We start from the raw sequence: 19,665 nt of genomic DNA on the forward strand, positions 1-19,665 counted from the left end.
AGGGCACCCCCACTTGGAGAGGGGTCTGCCTAGCCCCAGGGAGGATCCCCAGGGAGGAGCAGGAATTTCCTTCTAAGACTGACAAGTCATATCCCTGGCTGGCAAAGGGGGCGCTGATCTTTCCTGATTATCAGGTTGGCCAGATGATTCTGGGATGTCTCGGTGAATACCCTGACTCGAATTTATGAAACCAGGACCTTGGAGAATCCCTTACTGTGGAAGGAATAAAAGCAGCGAGCGAGCTCTTGCTGGGATGAGAGGTCACAGAAGCTTTTGGAGGGAGCTGGGGAACCCCTCAGGGCTCAGGGGCTCCATAGGACTCCTCCAAGCCTTTCCCCCAACGTATGGATGGCAAGTACAAACCTAACCAAAGAGCCCTTACGCGCCCTGCTGGCCCCCTGCACTAAGAACTGCGGGTTACTCCAGCAAGGAAGCCACCTCACTTCAAAAGCCTTCCCACCACGCCTGGAATCTATTACCCACTAGGTATAAAGCCTGGGGCGAGGGCACAAAAATTGCCCACAGCAGGTCAGCCTCTCCAGGCCCCGTGAAAACTGTTCTTTTCCAAACAATTCAACTCTACCACATGTGTTAAATGCTTCTGTGCTGGGAAGTGAACTGAGGAGTTGGGTGTATGGGTGTGTGCGTGTGTGTTCTCACCTGGCCAGGTGCTAAGTGCTATCTATGAGGAGGAGGAGGTACTACGGGTGGGAGGAGCTTGGAAGAAGGAACCCTTACCTAACCACACAGCCTGCCCACCCCCCACCTTCCCCACTCACCGCCCTGCTCCTGCAGAGCGGCCAGAATGCTCCACCTGAAATGCAACACACATGCCCCCCCTCAGGCTCAGCCTACTCGGGGATAAAGCCCCCCTGAGCCCCTCCTCCAGCCTCACCACTGTCTTTCTCTCCAGCCAAGCTCTGCGCTCCCGGCAGGCTGGAAGGCCTGTGGTCCCCGCCCCGCCCGGCCCCTGCTGCCCAGCTCCAGCGCCCCCTGCTGGAAATGCCTTCCTTAATCCTGTATTCATGGGGCCGATCCGTGCTCAGAAACTCAGCTCCGGAACCACCCCCCGCCGCGGGGCAAACCCGCCTGCCCCGCTCCAGGGTGAGCTCCCATGGGCTCCCACAGCTCCGTGGGTACCCACACTCCCCCAGCCTATCATTTCCGGTGTTATTTTGAAATGGCCGGCTAAGGCGGCTCAATTTCTTGAGCTTGATCTTGGGGAAGGGCTGGAAACAAGCAGCCCTGGGTCTTAGCACACCTGTGCCCCCCCAGCATCTAGCACAGCACCTAGCTGGTGCTGTGATCAGGTATGATCTCTGAACTAACCTGGACCCTGTGCATCCCGGGTTTGAAGCCATAAAAGAAATGGTTTTCCACTGCTCTCTCTAATGAACTGATCCTGCCTCTCCTCTTTAGAGCAGGTGCAGAAAGACTTGTCTGGATTTCAGAGTGTCACAGAACCAGTCTGTAAGGAAAAGCGACTGAGGGAATAGTCAGTGACCAGTCTGATACAGTGCTCTTATTTCACAGAGGAGCAATATGGTCCAGAGATGGGGGTAACTTGCTAACGCCCCACAGGGAGTGGGGCAGAGCTGGGGCCAGACTTGAGTGTTCTGTTTGTTTTTAAGATTTTATTTTATTTGACAGAGAGAGACACAGCGAGAGAGGGAACACAAGCAGGGGGAGAGGGAGAAGCAGGCTTCCCGCGGAGCAGGGAGCCCGATGCAGGGCTGGATCCCAGGACTCCGAGCGGAAAGCAGACGCTTAACGACTGAGCTACCCAGGCGGCCCCAGACTTGAGTGTTCTTGATCCCATTTCAGGAGTCTTCCTCTCTGCCCCCTGCCTAGGTCCTGCGGAGGAATGGGGGTGGGGCAAGAACAAAGGTATGGACAGGGCTGAGCAACCATTAGCAGCCCACGGGCACCACTGATAGCCCCGCCCCTCCCACTTGCCCCCCTGGACCACAGAGACTCCGGCCAACACCCTTTTTGTCCAGCCTTTGGACCTGCCTCCCACCAGTTTGTCTTTACTCATGTTTGTTGGACAATCTCAAAGTGCCTGATGGCTTTTTCAAAGACAAATTCAACTTGAGAGCTGGAAGGGCTGGGGTGGAAGGCAAAGGGGGTGTAGTGAGGGTCAGGGTACGCAGCTCCCATCTCAGCGGCCAAAATCACGAGGTCAATTCAATTCATATCTTCTTGGAGCCCACAAGGAATAGAATAAGGAGAAAGAGGAATAGAATAAGGAGAAAATTGACCCGATGAATCAGGGAAAGTTTTTTCTCTTCTTTGTATTACAGACAATGAGACAATTTAGTGGCAGTCCTCAAGGCTGTGAAGGGTTATGAGAACAAGATGATTGCCTCTTTCTTCCTTTTTTCTTGAAAAACAAAGGGAATGAAGTCCCTGTTGCCACAGGAGGGAGCTGGGCCAGGTTCGGGAAGGCACAGTCTAACGGGAGAGTTGGGCACAGCAAGCCCAGCACGGAGCTCCTAGGCTCCAGAGAACATCTGGACCTCAGGGCACTCCACTCAGGGGAGCTCCTTGCCCTGCTTGACTTCACCCCCCACCCCCGCGGCCCTCATTGCCACACTGCCCTTCACTCCAGGGCTCTCCTCTTCACACTGGGCTCTGCCCCAGCACCCAGCCCACACCGTGCACCTGGCTTAGTCCTCCTCCCCCTCCCTCTGTCTCAGCCTCAGGACACTGTCAGGACCTGTGCCTTCTCACCACGATGAATTCACTGGTTTCTTGGCAGCTGATGCTTTTCCTCTGTGCCTCCTCCTTCAGGGAGACACTTGAAAAGATGGCACCTGTGGAGAATCCTAGACCGACAGGTATGCTTTGTCTGGGAAGAAGGGTGGGAGTTGTTGCAAAATGAGAGTCACCCTATTTTTCAGAGTGAGGCTAGTCTATCGATGTGAGTTTCACACGGCATTTAATGGGAACCTAAGACTAGCACATGCAACTTATTTGGGGGCCCATGAATCTTGCAAGTAAGGGATGGCTTACTGCTCTTTATGGGCATCAGTAGGCTCACCTAGGTTCAGGTGCTTGTTAACCACTGAGCTCCTTCAGGGTCTTCTCACACTGTGTTCTCTGCTCTACGCCAACCACCTGTCTGAGGAGATCCCTTGGGAAGAAATTTACTATGCAAGTTTCTTTCATCAGTGATCTCAGACCCTTTGTGGGGAATTTGGAAAAAAAAAAAGACTTAAACAAAAGGACAGATCCTTAATACCTGTCAACCTTATGAGTTCGTTGTGCAACTGATTAGCTGGAGAAACTGAGGCCCAAGGAGGTAAAGAACCCCCCCCCCCCACCAAGTCAGCCAAATGCTGCAGCAGCCCAGCAGGTGCTGCAGCTGCCAAGAGTGTGTCTCTGAGGGGCACAAGCCAGTCCCCGAAGTCCCCGAGACAGGAGCTGTGGGTTTAACACTGCTTGGTGGTCAGTTTCCTGGGCAAACTAGCACATGGCTTAGCCTCTCCGGCCTGCAGTTCTGGCTTTGGAACTCGGAGCGTACCCTTTACGCAGAGCATAGCATCAAGCCCATAAAATATCCCAGAGCAAAGAGAATATGCCCCTGGGTGTCCTTGGCCAACAGTGTTTTCTCTCCTGGGATCAGGTATTCTTTCTGGCTGAGGGAGGCTCCCCCAGAGAATAACCTCGCCGCAGCCCCAGGGACATTGACCTGTTGGTCAGCAAATGGCTTTAGGTGAGGCCACAAACAATAGCCTGAGTGGTTATCCTACTTCAGGCATGATGGGCTTAAGCGGGAAGGAAGCCATCATCCCTCCCTGCCTCAGCCGGGCCCTAAGCAAGGTGGGAGGGGCATTCTAGGAAGAATAGCATTAACCCTGAACCATGCCCACACTCCCCTTCTCCAAAGTATGCCAAGGCATTGAAGAGCAGGGCCCGAAGCCAACTACCCCCCTCAACACACACCCACTCACACACCAGGCCTCATTTCCACTAATCTCATGCCACAATTGGCTGGGGTTCTTGTCTACTCAGAGCTAGTTGCACTATTTTACTGCCAAAAATTAGAGTGAACTTAACAAGCCTTTTGCATGTGAAACGCATTCAAATTAGCCTTGTTAGCCCTCAGTGTGCAGGGGAGAGATTATACCTACAGTGGGGGGAGGTGAGCAGGTTAAGGTGACCCAGATAATTTTCCATTCTTCACTGAGTCCTCCTGTAGCTTATTAATGGTCACAGTAATTGGGGAGGGGTGTGGGGCACAGTGGTCCTAGTTCTCTCGTTTCTGTAACTACAAGCTGTTCACTCGCTTTTATATACTTAACAAGCATTTGAGGCCCTACTGCATGCAGGTCACCGTTTCAAGCACGCAGAGATAGAGCTGAATGAACATGGCTCCCACCTGCCCCCAGGAGCTCAGTCCCGTGGGAGCCTGATGCAGCGACAGCAAGTACTGCAGGCTTATTTCCAAGGTCTACCCTGTTTGCTTCCAAAAAGGAAGTAGTTTAATATAAGAGATGTTTAAGATCATCCTGGAAAACCTTTGCAACCAAAGCTATGTTCAAAGAGAGAGGAGCCAATGACCTAACCATCATCTGAGCTAAGACGCTCCTGCGGGTGGTGCCCCGCTTTGGGCTCTGGGCTTCCTAGAGGTCAAGGAAGGAAAGGGAAGCACAGGATAGGGATGTGAGCCGGGGTTCCAAAGCCGTCTCTCCTGGGCCCTGGCCTCACCGCAGCCTCTCTCTGTGGCTCTGTCCTAGGCCAGCGGCTCGGACCCCAGGCCCTCCTAGCCCCGTGGGAGCAGAGCCCGCGGTGGGCAGAGTGGAAGCCCGCCGGGGCCCGGCCCAGCCCGCGGGAGGCCTCGCTGTGCCCGCCTCCGGAGAGCCCCGCGGGGCCCCAGCGGCCAGGCCTGTGCGCCCCCCGCAGCCGCCTGATGCCCGCCCCCCCGGGCGCGGTGCTGGTGCAGCGGGAAAGGGACCTGTCCGCCTACAACTGGAACTCCTTCGGCCTGCGCTACGGCAAGCGGCAGACTGCGCCTCCCGCAGGGCTCAGCGGGGGCGCCGGGCGCGGCTGAGCGCGAGGTGCTGGGGGCCGTGAACTTCAAACCCGGACCAGGGAACCGGGCTTGCGGGGTTGGTGCGGGGGTGGGGGGTAGGGCAGTGGGAGGGGGGACTGGGGTTTCTGTCCTGAAGTAATAAAGGGAATGCTGCCGACACACCCTGGAGTGGTTTGTGGCTAATTTTTGCAAGCAGCGCAGATGAGATTGTTTTCCTTCTCTCTTCACTTGGAGCTTTTGCTGATTTTAAGATAGCTTTTAGTGTTATCAAGCACAGATAACAGTGCTTTTCAAACTAGAGATGTGAAGGACCAGACTGTTTTTCCCCAATCTGGGGCAGATCGATACTTACAAACACACACACAGTGAATCACTAAAAAACTGAAAAATTTCAAAATAAAGAGAAACCCAGACTGGATGCTGCTTCGGTGTTTCAGCAATATCAAATTTCTGTTAAAATTTCTGAAGCAGTCCTCTTCCCTCCTAGACTTCTCTCATTGCCCACAGGTTACAACATTTTGCAGGGGGGCATGAGCCGTAGCCCACACTCTGAGTAGCACTGATCTAGGCTGGGGGGAGACAGCATCAGCACGTTTCCCTTTCCAAGGGAAGCTTACAGCCAGTTGGACAGCTTGATCTGGAAGACGATGCCAACCACTGCCCTGTCCGCTGAAGTTTAAAGATCACTGCAGCCCCACAGTCAGACCGCTGCTGGGGTGCTCAGACCCAAGGTCCTGGTGCCCCACTCTGCATGCAAGGGGATGTCACCAGTGGCCTCGGGGCCGTCCATCCCCCTCCCCCAGGGAAAGCCCTGGATGGGTCCTGTTCTTGACGTGTATCTCTTTTCTGCATCCTCGGACTCACCCAGAGGGCTGGGCATGTGGTAGCCCCATTTTCACAGGTGAGAACCCTGAGGGTCAGAACGATACAGAACTCCCTGAAGGCACACAGCCAATGAACGGTGAGCCTCATCAGGCTCCCAACACCAGCACCTGGCTCCCCGGCTTCACCGTCACGCCTGAGAGGGAAGGGTTTCCCTCTGAGTCAGCCGTGCTGGACATCAGGAAAGGTCGGTCTGCTTGTGGGGACATTCTTGGAGGCCCCCAAGAGCTGGGGCGTTGGTTGCTATAGTCAGAAGTAGAGGCTTGTTGGGAGGGAAACTGAGAGGAAATCCACCCCTCTGCCCACAGGAAAACCCGGCCCTATTTGGCAGCCTGCAGCTACTCCTACCCTGCTTGGTCTAGGATGGAAATGTTCTTTCCCAGAAGGATTATGGGGCCACCGCCATCCTGTGGAGCGCCATAGTGTTCCACCCTTTACAGAAACCAGGACTCCACTGAATGAAGGCGGACGTGTTGCTATGGCAATGAGATAGGCTGCCATGGGAACGGGACAACCGGCCCCACCCCCATCTCTACCCTGAAACCGTCTTCTAGGATCTTTCAAATTATCGCTACTGCTGTGAGCTCATGTCCTAGCGTGGCATGACAGGGGGATGCTGTTGATATCTAGAAGGCACTTCCTCCCCCAAACAGCCTAGGGCACGTCTCTGTGCCTCTGGGAGAGGAGTCATAAACTCAGCACCTATCTGAGAAGTGAATTATTCTACTCTCTGACCCAACCCTTTCTCTGATGAAGCCTGTGGGTGGGAAGAGGCTGAAGGGGTCTCTGAAATGTGCTCTTAGGCAGCCCAGTTTTACAAAATTCCCTGCGACACCCCCCCAATCCTTCCTCACAGCCTTAAGTTTAGGCAGATAGGAGATAGGAGCACGCACGTGTGTGTGTGTGTGTGTGTGTGTGCACGCACGTGCTGCTTCAGGGAGAGGGTTCTCTCTTACAAGAAGCAAGCCTGTCTGTGTGGGAGAGGGCGCATGTAAGGAGTAAATATGAGAACTGCGTGCACATTCACACACACATGTCTGTGTGACCCTGTGTGTGGTGTGGGCCCCTCTAACTACATTTCAGACTTTATCAAGTGCCCGCCAGGATGTCTGTTTTGGTTGATCTAGAGGCCCCGCTTCAGCAGGCAGCAGGAGGGGAGCTGGTCCCCGGCTTCTTGCCCCAGGACTGCTGCCTGGAAGACTCTGGGCTTTCCAGTTCTTGGCCCCGTATCTTGGGACAAAGGGATCTTTGGTTTCATGGGGCTCTCAGCCTGACTCTGCTCCCTAGATTGGAGGGAAGGTTCAATGCCGCTTGGAGGCTGTGAGGGACTATACGCATTCCCAGCCCCAGGGGCTCCCATCTGCCTCTCCAGACTTTCTGGGTGAGCTCAGCTAGCTAGGGCACGGGAGCCCAAAGACATGGAGGTAAGGCTACCTAGGGGCACTCAAACCCACTCCTTCCTGGGATGTCCGGACAGTCCCTAAGGGACGTATAATCAGGAAGGCCTGGACATCCCTCACTGGAGGAAGGGGAAGTGGGAGGGTCTCTTCCCAAGTTCCACCTCTTTTGGGAAGTCTGTTAGAATGGCAGGGAGCTGGTTTCACATCCCTGTGGAAAAGAAAGAGGGGCAGGGACGTTTCTGCCTCTAATCACTCTTCATATACGAACAAGAAATGTTCGAGTATCTGCAGTGGGCTAAGCTGCCCCATTTCACCCTCACAACAACCGCATGAGGTGGGCAATATTATTCCCACTGGACAAAAGAGAAAAACCGTGGGGCACCTGGGTGGCTCAGTTGGTTGGGCATCCGCCTTCGGCTCAGGTCATGATCTCAGGGTCCTGGGATCGAGCCCCGCGTCGGGCTCCCTGCTCAATGGGGAGTCTGCTTCTCCCTCTCCCTTTGCCCCTCCCCCTGGTCTCTCTCTCTCTCTCAAATAGGTGGATAAACTCTTTCAAAGAAAAAAAGAAAGAGAAACTGAGGCTGGGGGAGGGTAAGTGGCATGCCCAAGGTCACATAGCAGAAAAGTTCCAGGGCCGAGAGGCTGGCCCCCACATTCTCACTCCAAACACCACAGTCTCCCTACATACCGCGGTCGTTCCTTTCTCAACAGCCCCGCTGTGTGTCAGGCCACCCCTTTCCCTGCATGATTTGTCTTGGGAAGCAGGGCTAGCAGCCAGTGTGACCCCAAGCCAGTCCCTCTCCAATCCCTCTCCAGCTTTAATAACAACACCGGTGAGATCACCGATGCCCGGAGCAGGCCTCCTCCCCTCCAAGCTCCTGTCAAGGGCCAGGCATCTGAATTTTGCCCCTGTTGTCTCCTTCTCTCTCCGGAAGCGGCCTCCACAGTCCAGACTTGGTCACAGGGAGTGACGGGCAGCAAGTCCAGGGAGAGCTAGCCTGGCCTTTCTCCCTTCAGTGCCGGCTTCCATGTTAGAGCCGTCAGAGCCTGGGGCGTCTCCGTGCTTGGCTCAGAGCGGGACACACAGCCCCTCCGTCATCACCTTCTCAGATTTTGTTTGCTTCTGTTTTCTTGAAAGCTGTGCAAAATAGTCTTAACAACTGTCCCTTCGGTGTATTACCTTCACAAAACCTTAAAGAAGGACCGCTTCGGACACATGGCTGCCTGCTCCCTCCCAAAGCCCCTTACAAAAGACACCAAAGGAACAGAAAGGTGTGAATTCTCAAGGGCAAAGAGAAGGGAGAGGAAGCCTCAGCAGTTGAGAAATGACGAGCAGATTTTGAAGATGGCAAGTAGACAAAGGGCTTGGCAGAATGAGGGAAGCTACCACCTCAAAGCCAGCAAAGGGGGTTACTGAGGCACGCCAAGACCCAATCTCAGGACTGGGAGGTACTGGGGTGAATCCTGGACTGAAAACAGCAGAGGCAGCATTGGGGGGGCGGGGTGCTGGCTGGAAATCTGTACACGGAAAACTCAGACTTCCTCTCCCCAGCCCACACAGCCAGGCTACGCCCTGGGAAGAGGCTAGAGCTTCGTCTCTTGAGGACATAGTACAGACCTCACTCATGGGGACACAGGCCCCATGATGTTGGAGCTGAAGAGAGTGGCTAAAAAGAGAGGGACGGTCTGAAAGTCTGTCTAAGTCTGTCTGTCCAGCCCCATCCCAAATCTCTGTTCCCAGATGTAGGTAGTAAGGTGTCACCTACTCAGGGAGAAGGCCCCAGAGAGAAGACCTCAGATACGGACATTGGAGGTGCCTGTCTTCATCCATCTGGGCTGCTATAACAAAATACCATAGACTGGGTGGCTTATAAACAACAGAAATTTGGGGTGCCTGGGTGGCTCAGTTGGTTAAGCATCTGCCTTCAGCTCAGGTCATGATCCCGGGGTCCTGGGTTGGCCCCGTATCAGGCTCTCTGCTCAGTGGGGAGTCTGCTTCTCCCTCTGACCCTCCCCTCCTGGCTTGTGCTCTCTCTCTCTCTCTCTCACTCTCTCTCAAATAAATAAATAAAATCTTCAAAAACAATAACAATAACAACAGAAATGTATTTTTCATAGTTCTGGACGCTGGAAGTCCAAGATCAAGGGGCCCCAGATTCACTGCTTGGTGAGGGCCCACTTGCTGGCTCACGATGGCTGTCCTTTTGCTGTGTCCGAACATGGCAGGAAGGAGGAGGGACCTCTCTGAAGTCTCTTGTCTTAGGGGACTAATCCCACTCCTGAGGGCTCTACCCTCATGACCTAATCACCTCCCAAACGCCCCACCTCCAAATACCATCAGTTTGGGGGTTAGGATTTCAACATATCAGTCTATGGTAGTGCTCCAGGGAAAAGCCAGCTCAGGACCCCCACCTAAAGTGGGGTGCACCACCATGAGCCCGCTGTGCACACTGAACTTCTAGGCTATTCCACCTGTCTCTCTCTTAATCATGCACCTAGAGACAAGGAGTCCTGGGGATTTGAAGAAAACCTCCAGTCTGGATGGAGACCAAACCAGACAAACACAAAGAAAACAGAGACATCCTTTTTTTTTTTTTTTTTAGATCTTATTTATTTATCCGAGATAGAGAGACAGTGAGAGAGAGAGAGAGCACAAGCAGAGGGGGGAGTGGGAGAGGGAGAAGCGAGCTCCCCACTGAGCAGGGAGCCTGATGCGGGGCTCGATCCCAGGACCCTGGGATCGTGACCTGAGCCGAAGGCAGTCGCTTCACCAACTGAGCCACTCAGGCGCCCCCAGAGACACCATTTAAAAAAAAAAAAAAGAATACAAAACTAGTCTGTAATTAATATCCTCAGGGGGCATAAGAGAGAATTCTGAATCCATAAAACAAGTAGTGGATGCAATAAACAAAGAAATAATCAAGAATTAGAAAAGGCCCTTGGAACTAAAAAATATAGGAGAAAAAATGTGTAGAGGAATTGAAGAGTTGGAACCTAAAGTTAAGGAAATCTCCTAGAAGGTAGAACAAAAAGAATTCAGGATCGGGGTGCCTGGCTGGCTCAGTCAGTAGAGTGTGCGACTCTTGTAAATTCGAGCCCCACGTTGGGTGTAGAGATGACTTAAAAATAAAAATTTTTTTAAAGAGAGAACTCAGGAGATAAAATATACAATACTTAGAAAACAAACAGAACTTGCAATATGCTACTAATGTGAGTTCCAGAAGAGAGAAGAGAACATAGGAGGGAAGAAATGATCAAGGAATCAAATGCAGGACAGTTTTCCAGAGTGGAAGGACACGAATTTCCAGATTGAGGGCATCCACTGAATGCTCAGCACAGGAATGGAAAAGACCCACACCAGGAACAAGGGAAAGGTGACCAACGCCCCCAGAGATAAAACCACAGGAGCGACGAGACTCAAGGGTGGCACCAGACTTGTGAAAATCTGAAAAACAACTTCCAGTTTCAGAGGGAAAATAAATTTCAACCTAGAATTCTATTCACACCCAAACTATAAAGAGTAAGCGCGAAACGGAAACATTTGTAGACATGCCAGGCCTGGAAGCGTTGGCTTGTCAGGCACGCTTTCTCGCAAAGCTCTGGGAGCACATGCTCGGCTTCAAACAGCAGTGCAGCCTGAGGACGAGGAGCCCCCAGAGCCTGGACACAGTGGGGAGCCACAAAGAGGGCCCCCTGCCACTGTGTTCCCCCAGGGGGCGCCTCGCTGGCTCAGGCGGTAAATTGTCCGACTCTAGGTTTCCGCTCAGATCCTGATCTGAGAGTCCTGACATTAAGCCCCGCATGGGGCTCTCTGTTCAATGCGGAGTCTGCTTGAGATTCTTTCTCTCCCCATGCCCCTCCTCCCTCTCCCCCGCCCCTCAAAAAAAAAAAAAAAAAAAGACAGTGTGCAGCCAGCCTGGGAACAGGTGGCTTCCAGGAGAAAATCCCACTGAACGGTACGTGAACATGGCACCAGGCAGAGAGGGGGTTTGGAGGATCTGGGCAGAACTCACAGGCTCATAGGAAAACAAGGAGTGGGAAGAAGACGAAGGGGTTTTCAGTGATGAACTTAATGAAAAGCAAAAAAAAATTACATATGGAAGGAATTACATTATACACTGTGAACAATAATTGAATTATAATAATGTAAATACTGACTTTTGATTTTGCCAGAATCGGAAGGGTGGAGTATGAGAGAGAGAAATCTTCATCTGCCATGAAAGGAGATCAATAAATAATGTATGAGATTGAAAAATTAAGAAATGGAAGGATAAGCATAACCTTGGGAAGTATAAATGACGAACAATAGCAAATAGTCCAGAGAGTCCAAAGGTGTTGCCCTGGGGCGCCTGGGTGTCTCAGCCGGTTAAGTGTCTGCCCTTGGCTTGGGTCATGATCGAGGTCCTGGGATCGAGCCTTGCGTTGGGCTCCCTGCTCAGCAGGGAGTCTGCTTCTCCCTCTACCTCTCTCCCCCACACCCCACTCCTGCTCTCTCTCTCTCTCAAATAAATAAATAAAATCTTTTAAAAAAATTTTTAAAAAGGTGTTTCCTCTGTGCAGCAGGACTGGGGGCTGGGAGCTGGGGGGTAAGCAGCAAGGGGGCAGTAGGGGGGCTGGGGGCTGAGGCAGGACTGGTGACTGCTAGGTTTCATTATCAGCCTTTTAGTTCTACTGTTGTTTTTTTTTTAAACTAGAGTATTTATTTTTCTGATAAAAAGTAAGAGATGGCTGGCTCAGTTAGTAGAGCACGTGACTCTTGATCTTGAGGTTGTGAATTCAAGCCCCACGTTGGGTGTAGAGCTTACTTTAAAAAAAAAATAGGTGGAAGAAAGGAAAAACAGGAGGGAAGGAGGGAGAAAGGAAGAGGTCCATTTTCTAGGAAGTGTGTTCTTGGGCTATCCTTTCCCTAACAACCCTGCCCCACCCCAGCTATCCTCTTGCTGGCAATACGTCGGCACACAAACACTGTCCATCAGACACATGGCCTGCATCACCACCACCGTCCCCACCACTCTCTCTCTCTCTCTCTCTCTCTCTCCACTGAGCTGCTTCACTGGCATGCCCTCCTCTGGCAAGGGATCTTCCAGTTTAAGCTTTTTTACAGACTTCCGTTGCCATTTGGGGGAAAGCAGTTTATCATGTGTCTCGCTTTCGTGCCTCAGGGTTTGGTGTCTGGTCCCACGACCCTGGGTGCATCTCATCTCAGGATCTCCCACAAGCCCCTGCCAGTCCTCTCTTCCCCTCGGGCCCCCCGCAGCTCCCAAGACCTGTGTGACCTGCCTTCCATTTTCCTGGGTCATCACCTGAGCAGGCCTCAGGTTGGGATCACCCCAACCCCATGGCTGAATTCCTGTTCCTCCAAGGTCCCCAGAACAAACGGAGAAGGATACTTGATTTTCTCCACCCCTGCCCTGCAGATCCGAGGCTCTGCTCCGAGCCCCGGTGCCTCCCCCAGAGCTCTCCGAGTAATTACTCCTGGAGGACCTGCCCACACATGGCAGCCTGGGCTCGTTATTAAACTCCATTCTGGGTCTTTCTTTCCCTTTCAAGGCCCCAGCTGCTCAACGCCGCTGAGCTCAGTGCCCCCATCTGATTGAAAAATTCCTCTGAGCAGCCAGCTGGGGCCCTCCAGGGTTGGGGAGTCCAGCATAATGTGTACAGGAGGTCAGGTGGAAGAAAGACATGGTCGTTTTTTTATCTTTTCTCCAGCTTCCCTGTTCGCTCTTTATGGACAGAAGCAGGACCAGCCTGAAGATGTTTATCTCCCTAGCTCGAAGGCTCAGTAAGGTCAATTTCCACCTCTTTACCCCCTTCCCCGGGGCAGTGGTCCTGGCAAGAGTTTCCCACTAAACTAACGATGGCCAGGGATAAATCCATGCCCGGCTCCAAGCAGCATAAATCAGGCTCTTGGAGTGGCCAGTCTTCTCTCCCTCCATCCTCAATCTCCAGCTCAGCACTGCCAGCCTTGGTCACAACACCCGAATCTCCTTGGGATCCATATCATGGAGCAAAGTGGGATTTGGGGCCATTTTTAGAGAAACCCTGGGCACCCCTTGTCTCCTGAGAGAGACCTGGCCTCCGGAAGCCCTGACCCCACAGCGCACACACGGCCATGGGATCTGACCAGAGGGCCAGGCTCGGGCTGGATTTATGATTCCCCTGACGGGTTCTCACGTCCGGGCTCTGCCCCACTGGGAAAGGGCAGGTGCAAAACAACCCTTCCCTCGGCCTCCACCAGCTCCACGACCCCCGACCTCGAGGTGACGCAGCCTGGGGCCTAGATGTGGGATCCTGGGGAGCCTCTGTGAGAAAAAGTGGACCCTGGGCTGATGGGGGCTTGGGAGATAGCCCGATAAGGGTCCTGCCCGCTCTCCCTCCCGTCCCACAGTCCACGGCCCTGCAGAGCCACAGGGCAGAGAGGAGAGACGCCTGTGGTAAAGCCGTCTTCCTCTGGATTATCCCCAAGACAATGGAAATGGTAGAGTCACAGGTCGGGCCACCTGGCAGGGAGTCGTGTCACACGGCATCCTAGATCCCAGATCAGGGGTCCTAGAGCCTAGATCCCATGGTCAGAGCGTACCTCCCTGCCCAGCACTTGCTCTCATTGGGCAGTGCTGACTGCTAGATGGTTCTTCCTTGGAAGCCAACTAAACCCGGGCTTTTTCTCCCTGCCACTCCTTCCCCCAGGGCCTCAGTTCTGCACTGTGGGGCTGAACAGGTCCGGCTCTGCTTCCCTGAGAAGATCCTTCCAGGGCTTTCTCTCCTGGCTTAGCCGCCGCGCATAGAGAGCCCTCCAGGAAACCTCAGGATCCTTGCTCATTCCCACTCCAGGCCACGAACCGTCCTGCTTGGATCTGGCACCTGGTCCCTGGTGTCAGACTCCCCGGCCTAGGAGTTCAGAAGGGGGACTGAGAGGAGCCGGGAAAAGGGCAAGGAACAGCCGTCTCTGTCCCAGCCTCTGAGCTTTAGTGACCTGGGGAAACCAGAGACCATTACTTCTGGACCCTGCCACCCTCTTGGGAGCTGATGCCTCGCCTGGCCTGTCCACCTGCCTCCTGGGAGGCCTCTCCTCCATCTCAGAGCTGCCCTCCGGTGGGTTATCCCCACTTCTTATCCACATCTGTGTCCCACTGCTGGTGGCATTTGGTTGGAGAGTGCCTAGGGCCATAGGGCACCCAGGCCTGCGGGCTGGAACCCCAGCCCTGCCTTTGCCACAGAAAAGCCCTGTCCACCTAGAATGCACTTGAGGACCCTGCTGCCCCGAGCTGTCACCGCCGCCGCCACCAGATGTCTAAGCTACAGCTGGGCTTCAAAGAGCTCCCCCCCTGTGGGGTGGCAGCGCTCCCTACCACGTGGCCACAGCTCAGCACCCCCTTTTTTGAATCTCATGGCTCTGCCAGGCATGTCTGACACCCACAGCCACATAGAGGGGCCAGGAGTCACAGGCCGAGTGCTCAGCTCACCCCTCCCTGAGCTCTCTGAAGCCCCAGCTTCCTCATCTGAACAGTGGGTACCAGAGCACCCCCTTCCTCGGGCTGCCGAGAGAATAGAAAATACTTCACGGCGCAGGGCAGGTGCTCCATAAAGAGGACTGGGGTCACTCGCATTCAGGGGTAGCCTCCAGGCTGACTCCATCTCGCCACTTGCTCTCCCCCGCCCGCCCCCCCCCCCGCCCACCATCATGCTCCTTCTGCTCTGGGGCTTGGGGACGGGCCAGGGAGGGAGTGGTCAGTCGCCTGCTCTGGCCAGGACAGGTCACAAGCTTGTCAGGGTCTCGGGCGGGCGGGAAGGGAGACCATCTCACTCTTCAGTCCCCCTCTTGAGATTCCCGACTGATCCTCCATCAGCAGGGCACCTCGGGGTGGGGAGAAGTGAGATTCTGGGGCAGGACCCCCGACCCCTTGGCGGCTGGCCCCCCATGTAACACAGGATATGGCGCAGGGGAGATGCGGGGCCCCACTCTGCACCAGTTATGAATTAGGACCCATTACATACACCCCTAGGTCTTGGTTTCCTCCTGTGTTAGAGGAATACGGGTCCACTCGCCTCCCAGGGCTGACGTGGACATTGGGAGGAGACACTTCTCCCTCCAGGCCCTTGCTTTTTTGCGTCGGACCTTCCCCTCCCCCACTCACAGCTGTCATTTCCGGACGTGCAGGTCCCGCCCCCTCGTTTATCAGAGACTTTGGCTTCTGACTTACAGCCTTCCTCTACCCTATGCCCTCTGCGATCCTTCTGGATGACATCACCATCCACGCAGACGGTGACCTGGCCAACACCCTGGCCTCTCGGCTCCTTGAGTGCCCTCCTGCCAAGGACCTCACCCCTGCATCCTGCTCTGGCTTTGCCACCACCTGTCACTGCTCTACCTTGAAAAACACTCTCTCAAACATCCCACTCTTGACCAGCTCTTTGTCTGCCAGCTTTGGGCTTTGGCCATTCCCACCCCCCGCCCTTTCTTCGCCCGCAGTCCTCTGCTCCCTTCCCATTCGTCCATCCTGTCCTGTGCTGTCCTTCTTTCCCACATCCCCCTTCTAGGCCACACTCTATCATCCAATACCATTTTTGCCAGGACCCTAAATCCCTTTGTCCCTCCTCTTTGATCACCACACCTGACACCACCCCAGCCCTGGATGAAGCCAGCCACACACTGTCCTCGTGTCCGTGCCCGAGCAGCCAAGCACTGTGGTGGGAGCAGGGAGGCAGAGAACAGGGCAGACTGGCTTCCTATGAAGGCGTGATCTCCAGCCATTTAATGTCCTTCTTCCTCCCGGAAATCCTCTCAGTTTCCCTAGGCAGCTCCTTCTCACTTTCTAAAACGATCTCAAACCTCCTCCGTGTCCCTCATGCCTCCAAACCCCATCCGTCCCCAAGTTTCGGCAGCGGTCCTTTCTCCCTGCTTGTCTGAGAAGGTAGCAGTCACCGCACAGAAAGGCCCTCAGCTTCCAGGACCTGGCAGGTTAGTGACTGCGGGCACGTGCCCTGCCTGCCCGTCTTCCTCACTCCCACCCGCTCAGGGGCTTTACGGTGGTGATTATCCCTCCTCTCCACCGAGTCCTTTCTAGGCCTTTAAATACATTCAACTCCCTCCCACCGTTCGAAAGGAAGGAGGGAGAGGGGCAGGCCAGGGAAAGGAGAGAGAAACCCCCTCACCTGGTCCTCATTCTCCTCCAGCCATTACTTCTTCCTCCTTCATTATCCCCATCTTCTCAAAACAGCGGCCTCTGCTATATCACCTTCATCTCCCTATTTCCCGTCACTCCTCCACCGTCCCTGTCTGGATTCCCATCCCTCTGCATCACCAAAACCACTCCCGTCAACAGCCCCCATGGCCACCTGTCTACATTTTAACCCAAGTCTTGCCTGACCTTGGAGCGGCACCAACCATTGCTCACTATCCCTCCTTTAAAAAAAAAAAAGATCTTATTTATTTATTTGACAGAGGGAGAGAGGCAGCAAGAGAGGGAACACAAGCAGGGCGAGTGGGAGAGGGAGAAGCAGGCTTCCCGCCGAGCAGGGAGCCCGATGCGGGGCTCGATCCCAGGACCCCGGGGTCATGACCTGAGCCGAAGGCAGACGCCCAACGACTGAGCCACCCAGGTGCCCCTCACTATCCCTCCTTAAGGGCTCTCCTCGTTCAAGGACACCTAATGGTTTCCTTCTGCCTTTCTGTCCTCCTCATTGTGGTCTCCTGTGCAGGCTCTTCTTCCACCGCTGACCCATGAAAGCTGGAGTCTGAGCTTCCTGGCTCTTTGCTTTGCCCCTGGCTAATTTTATTTGCATCTGACATTAATGAGCAATTGCAAATAACACATAAATCTTTCACCCATGTCCACATGTACACCTGCCATTTCATGTCATACCTGGGACAGTTCTTTTTTTTTTTCTCCCTGCCCCCCTTCCACCTGGGATATTTCAAAGGAACCCCACACTCAACAGGTCCTCAAACTCATAGTCTTCCCAGACCTCTTTCCCTTCTGGAATCCTGATTGTCTTCCCCTCCACCCTCAGTATCACCTCCCTCTCCCTCACTCCCCATATCCCGTCCATCACCCAATTTTATTTCCTGAATTTTTCTCAAAGCCATCGAATCTTTTTTTATCTCCACCATGCCCACCTCCCCTGGTTCAACCTAGTTCTGTGGCTGTGGCTAATTGGCATATGCCACATGATTCTGGACCATTCTAAAGTCCCTGCTAAGCCACACTGTAGCTACCATGTCTTTGCAAAACACATCTGGTTACATCATCATTCCTTTCTTCACCTGTTTACCCCTTGTGCTCTTCAGGTAGACAGAGTATGGAGCTCAAGAACTTTTGTGGTTTGGTACTCGAGTCAAATGTGTGATGAGTTCCGGGACATACCACCTAAGCTTACAGGCTGACTGCGTCACTTATTGTCAGTGTGACCCTTGGCAAGTTCCTTTCTGAATCCTCCCGTATCTATTTCCTCATCTATAAAATGGAATAATAAGGGAACCACCTCCTGCGGTTTGTTAATAGAGTTGAATGCATTAGGCACTGAGGATGGCATCTGGCACATAATAAGCATTCAGCAAGCATTCGCTCTTCCCACCCTCTGCCTCCCATCTCATCTCTTGCTCCACTTCCTCTGCTCTCTGTCTAGCCACGCTGGCTTTCTTTTGGCCCTTATTCTCATCGTGCTTCCTCTCACCACAGGGCCTTTGCACATGCTGCCCATATTGGGACTCCATTTCTTTCCCTCTCCAGCTATTCATTGCCTGCCTACATGGCCTTCAGATCACAACTCAAGTGTCCTTTCTTTGGAGATGCCTTCCTGGAGCCCCCTAACTTACTGGTCATCGTCATTATTTTACATTTATGTTGTGATGATAATCTATCTCTCCTACACATGTGGGATCCACGAGAGTGGAAATGTTATTTATTTTTGTCACCTTTGCAATCCCAGCGTCTAGAAAAGCATCTGACAAATAATAAATGCTCGATGAATGTTATCTAATGAAGAGCACCAAGACCTATAGGAATGCTTAATAAATATTCTTTCAATCTGCCAAGACAGATCCCCAACTCTGAGGGGTTTAAAAAAGTTTGCCCCTGCCCCCAGATATTTCCCTCAGTGCCAGCCACAGTGCCTGAAAATTCTCCGATAAGAGTCTACACCAGGAAACACCAGATCCTCCCATCATTTGGTGAGAGTGTTAAAATCTCAGAGGACCAAACATATTCATTAGCCAACACATTAGTAACAGAGATTAGCTCCTCTAAGTCTTCTGTTTTTTTCTTTTAAGTAGGCTCCACAACCAAAGTGGGGCTTGAACACACCACCCTGAGATCAAGGGTCAGATGCTCTACCGACTGAGCCTCACCAGCACCCCATCTCCTCTAAGTCTTCACTGCTCCCAGCTGGTGCAGAGAGCAGCAAAGAACAGAACACTAGAGTGTCTGGCACCCTCAGGGCCATCCAGCCCTGTCTCGTGCTACAGATTTAAGGACTGAGGCCCAGAGAGGGGAAGAGAGGGGCCCAACGTCACATAGCAAGTTCGTGGTAGAGTCAAAACCAGAACCCAGGTCCCCGACAATGAGCCCAGAGCCAGTTCCCCAGTTCACTCATTTGATAAGTGCTAAGCACCCCTTTGGGCAAGAGGCAGACACACGTCTACAGAGGTAACTCTGATAGGGGGCAGCTGAGGTCCGTGCTCTCCTGGAAGGGCTCGTACGGACAGCTGGCCCAGACTGTAAACTGCAAGGAAAAGGGAAGGCGGCAGAGACAGGGCCTGGAAGGGACTCAGGGCCAAGCTGGAAGGGAAGGAGGAGTTGGGAGACCAGACCCAGGGGCCCCAGGTCTGGCTCTCCCACGGAAGAGTCACCCAGGTTCCAGAAGGGAACTGAGACGCAGCATGGGAGAGGCCAGTCAGGGACACAGCCAGGGTTAATGTAGAGGATGGAGCTTGAAGGCTATGGAGGGGGGAGTCTGGCTGGGAGGTGGGAAACCTAGGTTTTGTGCCTGTCTGGGCCCTGACCGTGTTCCTGAACACGGCTGTTTCTCATCAGCCTCTGCCCAGTCAGGGGTCGCAGGGCCAGGCCGAGATGGAGTCGCTGGTGTCACGGGGCACAGTATTGCTTTCCCACAGCCCTTCTTCCCCTGGCTCCTCGGTTCTGCGTTGAACCCTGGTCACCCTTCACCCACCTAGCCCCATCCCCTGGGGGGATTTATTACTGGCTGCCCTCCATCTGCCCCAGGATCATAAATCCGGGCAGAGCAAAATCACGACCATCCCAAGTGCGGAGCCCATAAAAGGAGAAGGGCTCTGGGAGCCGCAAGGCTTCAGGGGATCCCAGAGAGAGCCGAGCACCCAGGCCAACC

General features: G+C 53.7%; 1 protein-coding gene across 1 annotated transcript; it reads left to right on the forward strand.

Annotated features, from left to right (window-relative positions):
- Positions 1 to 2,411: 2,411 nt before the first annotated feature.
- KISS1 (KiSS-1 metastasis suppressor) lies at positions 2,412 to 5,056 on the forward strand. Its single transcript, XM_021686573.1, has 2 exons — positions 2,412 to 2,840; positions 4,743 to 5,056. The coding sequence occupies exons 1-2, from the start codon at positions 2,738 to 2,740 to the stop codon at positions 5,054 to 5,056; spliced, it is 417 nt and encodes a 138-aa protein (XP_021542248.1). The 5' UTR covers positions 2,412 to 2,737.
- The last annotated feature ends 14,609 nt before the right edge of the window (positions 5,057 to 19,665 follow it).

The sequence above is a fragment of the Neomonachus schauinslandi genome, chromosome 6, assembly GCF_002201575.2.
Source record: "Neomonachus schauinslandi chromosome 6, ASM220157v2, whole genome shotgun sequence".
Taxonomy (NCBI): Eukaryota; Metazoa; Chordata; class Mammalia; order Carnivora; family Phocidae; genus Neomonachus; species Neomonachus schauinslandi.